The sequence below is a fragment of the Eumetopias jubatus genome, unplaced genomic scaffold (assembly GCF_037043125.1).
Source record: "Eumetopias jubatus isolate StellerSeaLion01/CBP00866 unplaced genomic scaffold, mEumJub1_p1.0 scaffold_8, whole genome shotgun sequence".
Taxonomy (NCBI): Eukaryota; Metazoa; Chordata; class Mammalia; order Carnivora; family Otariidae; genus Eumetopias; species Eumetopias jubatus.
In genome coordinates, this window is record NW_028274814.1 from 30599024 (window position 1) to 30605023 (window position 6000).

Genomic DNA, 6000 nt, shown 5'->3' on the forward strand with positions numbered 1-6000 from the left:
TGTCGGGCCCTCCTGAGACAATTGGGAAACTGAGGCCAGGAGAGGCAGGAAGTGGCTCCGGGCACATCCGATGGCCAGAGTTCAGAGAAGTAGGGAGGGTTCTGGCCACCCAGGCCAGGGCTCAACCCTCCTGTGGGGTTTGCTTTGGAAATGAGAGCCCCTAAGATTGTGGGGGACCTCTGCTCAACGCCCCCCCCCCCGTGTGGGGCCCTTTCCTCTGCGCGTGCCCATGGGAGCACCCCTCCTCCCTATTTGTCTGCATGCCTGCTATGGAGAGAACATTGCTGGAGCCCAGAGAAACTTAGCAGTGTTACCTGGGGGAATGGAGCAATGAAGTGGAAGACATAATTAAAGGCATTTTGGCTGTCGTGACATTATTTTTATGATATATGTAAGTTTTTAATTTTTAAAAATAGTTCATAAATTGAAGTAATGTGGAAAGAGGTATTTTATAGATTGAAGTGTAATTAACATACAGTGTTACATTAGCTTCAGGTGTACAACATGATTCAATAATTCTCTACATTACTCAGTGCTCATTACAGTAAGAACAGTCCCCATTTGTAATACCAAACGGTATTACAATATGATTATATTGCCTATGCTACTTGTCATCTCTATGACTTATAACTGGAAGTTTGTATTTCTTTGAGAAGGCCAATAATGTAGGCTAGCATGTATTTTTTAATAGATATCATTTTAGAAATAATTGTTTTATTGTTATTTATAGATTTTAGAGAAAATTCACAAATTATAAATCAGGTAGATGACTATTTAGAATGTGCTTCACCTGAACTTGGGAAATGTCTTGTAATTGTAGAAATAGGTTTATTAATTTAGGAAAAATAATTGTATGGTAAAAAAAATAGTTACCTATTCGTTGAGAATACTCCTAATACAACACCAATTACAGGGATCCGCGCGCAGACTTCAGCTTGGCTCTCCTGCCCTCTGGTGGTCATTCTTCAAAATGCAGACACAGCTGTATGCAGGTGGAAGGTCTGAAACTATTCGGACAACCCACGTGTGTGAACTGCACTCCCAATTTTTTAGATTTGAGGAACCTGAGAAATTTTCTCATTCAGGTTCCTCACTTTAATTTTGCCATGTCATCACTGTGTCTCGATTACACAGTCCCTTGAGATTCCTGATACAAAACTGAATTCTGGCGTCTCTTGACTATTTGACTTAGCAGCTTTATCCAAAGCTACACACATTTTCTGTAAAATCTTTTACATATATACTATAATCTTAGGCCTTATAAGTACCACCCAAAAGGTGTTTTGCAAATAAAGAAACTAGTAAATGTACTTATCCTGTGTCTATTAGATAAGTCCTTTGTATATTGTATTTTTTTTATTCCTCGTAACCAGGCCATACACCTTGTGAAGTATACACTGTTATGTTTCAGATTTCATGGAAATAAGGCAACATTGGGGGAGGCTGACACGAACGTAGGCAGTCGTACAGCCTTGGCCTGAAAATCAATCTGACTTTAGATTGGGTCGTTAACTTTCCTCCTTCTTTTTAAGATCCATACAGTTAATTACCTTTCAATTGATTGTAAATTACTTAATGAGAATAGCTGGTAGTATGTTTCAATGTTTTAACATGCTCGTTTGTTGAAAGCAACATTTGTGTATCATATTTTTTCATACGCTGATGTGAGTCGCGCTCAAAGACCTAGACTCCTCTGTAAAGTTTAAGAACCAGGCTCCACGATTTGATTTGATTTATTTTGTTTTTAAGATTCATTTAGTTATTTGAGAGGGAGACAGAGAGAGAGAGAGAGAGAGAGAGAGCGCACAGGCAGGGAAGGAGGGGCAGAGGGAGAGGGAGAAGCAGACTCCCCTGCTGGGCAGAGAGCCTGACAACGCGACAACGCGGGGCTTGATCCCAGGATTCTGGGATCATGACCTGACCCCAAGGCAGACGCTTAACCGACTGAGCCACCCAGGCGTCCCTAGGCTCCACGATTTTAGAAAAGGGTAGATTTTAGAAAGTCTTAAAATACAGGTTTTTCATTTTTAAGCTTCCAACTTCTTTAATTTTTCAAGAATTTAAGGAGAAACTGGTGCTTAGCATCCTTTTCATGGAAGATGCCAGTGTATAGATTGTGATTTCTGATAAAAATAATTATTAACTTCAAAACAGATTTTTCACTGCTATGGAACTTCAGGGTAAACTTTCTAAGAGTCCCTTGTGTAAAATAACTTCATCAAAAAAAAAAAAAATCCTTTGGGCTTTCCTCTGATAGACAGTTTCAGGTCAAATCAGTTCTGATTAAGCTACCCGTGGTCCACAGACAGGTCACCTGATCATGTTAGCCAGTAATGACTTTTCCTCCCTTGAATTTCTACATCTGGTTTATGCTGCTCATACAGCACTAACTTCACAAATAAGAACAATGGAACAACCATAAGACCCAAAGAAAAAAGAATTATCATATTGGGTTAAGCCCAGAAACCTATACATAATAGACGAGGTTAGCTGCTCATATATTAACTAGAAATGTGTGGCTCTCCATGGGATCAAAGTAATTGGAGTGAAATCTCAGGGAGGCATATGAGAGGCTTGGCCATAAATAGGAAAGCTCAAGTCTGGCCAGTTGTACTATGTCCTGTGTGAAAAGAGTATTAAAACAATCATGTAACTGGTTTCATGTTAATTTAATAATTGTGGCTACGTGAAATACTTAAAACCCAATTATTCTAAGTTCTAATGCAAGCAATTCCCACCTCTATCCCCAGGAGATGGGTATTCTTGTTAACCACACTTTTGTAATGAATAAACTGAGATGCATACAAGTCAGTAACTTTCAAGATTTCAATCTAGTAGATGATGGAGCATGATTCATCCTGGGTTCTCAAGTCAGGACACATCAACATGTTGCTCTAATACCTCATTTAAGATGGTCTACGCTTGTGATGGTTAATTTTATGTGTCAACCAGACTGGTCCACAGGGTGTCCACATATTTGGTCAAATGTTGTTCTGAGTGGTTCTCTAAGGATGTTTCTCCATAAGATTTAACATTTTAATCGGTAAAGCAGATTACCTTCCCTAATGTGGACGGGCCTCAACCAAGGCCTGAACAGAACAGAAAGGCTGACTCTTCCCTGAGTAAAAAGGAATTCCTCTTGCCTGATTGCCTTTGAGCTAGGACACTGGTCTTCTCCTACCTCCAGACTTGGACTCAGACTGAATTACAACATTGGCTCTCCTGGGTCTCTAGGTTGTTGACTGTTGATGTTGGGACTTCTTGGCCTCCATAATTGTGTGAGCCAATTCCCTACAATAGATACATATGCTGTTTATATAATACACATGCATTCTATATATTACTTATACATATACATAATTCCATAAATTTATACATATAAATGTATACAATTTCTATACATATATATAATTTTATAATTTATATGTATACATTCTCTGGAGAACCCAGACTAATACAGATTTTTGTTCTGAGAATGGGCATGGGGAGACAGATATCTGTATCTGTATCTGTATATATATATCACCCTGATGTGTTGTAAGCTCCCAAGAATGTGGAAATACGTGTTATCTTTCCACTGCATATCCAGCACCTGTTATAATTTCTGCTGCAGGGTAGGCTTCCCAAAATTATGCATGTATTCATTGGAGAGAAATGCTAGATGAAAGAATACAGAAATAAAATACACAGTTCCTGGGGTGCCTGGGTGGCTCAGTTGGTTAAGTGTCTGCCCTCTGCTCAGGTCGTGATCTCAGGGTTCTGGGACAGAGCTCCCCACCGGCTCAGTACTCAGCAGGGAACCTGCTTCTCCCTCAGCCTGACCCTGCTCATTCTCTCTCTCAAATAAATAAATAAAATCTTTAAAAAATTACTAGTTCCCGCCTTCAGGGGCCTCACACTTCTTAGGATGACATGCAGAATCTACATATATAAAATCTAATTAACTGGGTGACTTCCATATTAATCTCAAATGGGTATGGACCTAATAATGGAGTTTCACGATGTATGAATCTGAAGTTGATAGAACTGTAAAGGGAAATAGATCCACAATCACAGTTGGAGATTTCAATACGCCGCTCAGCAACTGATAGAATAAATAGAAGACAACTCCATCCACCAGTGGGACAGAGTTATTAGCATGTACAGAACACTGAACCTAAACAAAGCAGAACGCACAGTCTTTTCAGGAGCGCTTGGTGACGTTCGCCAGGAGAAACCATATTCTGGGCCGCAAGCTGAGTTTGGATGTCTTGAAGAGGACAGAAGAAATCCTACAGCATTCCTCCTGGCCTGGAAGCCTCCTGCCCTGGTTCAGGCGGAGAGAACCCAGAAGGGAGAGGGCCGCATCCAGGGGTGACAGGCGGCAGGCAGATGTCTGCGATGACACGTCCCCGAGCCGGACGTGTCAGAGAGCGTGGGGGAGACGCAGGGTGTGCGACGGGGAGAACCGGGGTGACGACGGGGACTGGGCTCCTCGCGGACGCCGGAGAGCCGCACCTGCTCCCCGCACCTGCTCCCCGCACCTGCTCCCCGCACCTGCTCCCCGCACCTGCTCCCCGCACCTGCTCCCCGCACCTGCTCCCCCGGCTTCCGGCGTCGGTAAGTGCAGGGTCGACGATTCGGCTTACCAATAACAGAAGTAAAAACAACAGGCCCCTTCCGTCCCTCCCTTCCCGCAAGAGGAACGCAGCCTCCCACTCCTCTTCCTCAAGTCCCGCCCCTTTTGCCCACCCGCCGGGGGAGACGAATCTGCGGCCGCGGAACCGCCCGCAGCAGCGCGCCGCGCTCCGGGGGCGGAAGTAGCTCTCACGCGGAGCCGTAAAGCGCGCTCCCTTCCGGTTAACGACAGCCGCCGCGACCGTCCCTGCCGGCCGACCTCCGGTAAGCGCCTCCGCCGGACCCTGGGCGTTTCCACAAATCTTCCCAGCTCGGGCTCTTCGCTGGGGGCGCCCCCTTCGCCTTGGATCATGTTCAAGAAATTCGATGAAAAGGAAAACGTGTCCAACTGCATCCAGTTGAAAACCTCGGTTATTAAGGGTATTAAGAATCAGTTGATAGAGCAGTTTCCGGGGATTGAGCCGTGGCTCAATCAAATCTTGCCCAAGAAAGATCCGGTCAAAATCGTGCGCTGCCACGAGCACATAGAGATCCTCACGGTCAACGGAGAGTTACTGTTCTTTAGACAGAGAGAGGGGCCGTTCTACCCGACCCTGAGGCTCCTTCACAAATACCCCTTCATCCTGCCGCACCAGCAGGTGGACAAGGGGGCCATCAAGTTTGTGCTCAGTGGGGCCAACATCATGTGTCCCGGCCTGACGTCCCCGGGGGCGCAGCTGTACCCCGCCGCGGTGGACACGGTCGTGGCCATCATGGCCGAGGGCAAGCAGCACGCGCTGTGCGTCGGCGTCATGCGGATGTCCGCCGAAGACATCGGGAAGGTCAACAAGGGGATCGGCATCGAGAACATCCACTACTTGAACGATGGGCTGTGGCACATGAAGACGTACAAGTGAGCGCCCGGAGCGGCGCCCCGGGACTGGAGCTGTGGACGTGGTGCTGTGTCTGTGTTTGTGTCTGTGGGACGGCATGAAGAGCGTTCCTCCGCGCTTACGCCAGATGCTCGAGGGAACAAAAACCAAGTAAAGATTTGGAAGGAGCCCAGCTGTCTGTATCTGTGTCCTTGCGCGCGTGTGAGTACGGGTGTGCGTGTTGGCGGCGGGGCGCTTCGTGGAGAGGCGCCGTGTCCTCTGCCCCAAGCGGATGTCGGTTCAAAGGCAGGTGCGTCATCTGTGGTAGAAAAGTAGATTTTTCAAAGCGAAGAGCATGCGGTGCGGTTGGGAGACAGACCCACAGTTGGGATCCAGGAGTTGGGAGGGAAAAAAATGACCGGAGAGGGGCCCGAGCAGCTCGGTTAACAGAGCCCTGGAAGGACGAGCAGAAAGCTCAGGACAAAGTGTCCCGCAGGCATTAGTGGCCGTCTGCCCGACGAGCATCATCCCG

The 6000-nt window shown here is 46.1% G+C and overlaps 1 protein-coding gene across 1 annotated transcript; it reads left to right on the top strand.

Annotated features, from left to right (window-relative positions):
• The first annotated feature begins 4822 nt into the window (after positions 1–4822).
• Positions 4823–5656, top strand: LOC114217745 (malignant T-cell-amplified sequence 1-like). Its single transcript, XM_028114700.2, has one exon. It carries the CDS (start codon positions 4968–4970, stop codon positions 5511–5513), a length of 546 nt encoding a protein of 181 aa, XP_027970501.1. The 5' UTR covers positions 4823–4967; the 3' UTR covers positions 5514–5656.
• Positions 5657–6000: the final 344 nt, after the last annotated feature.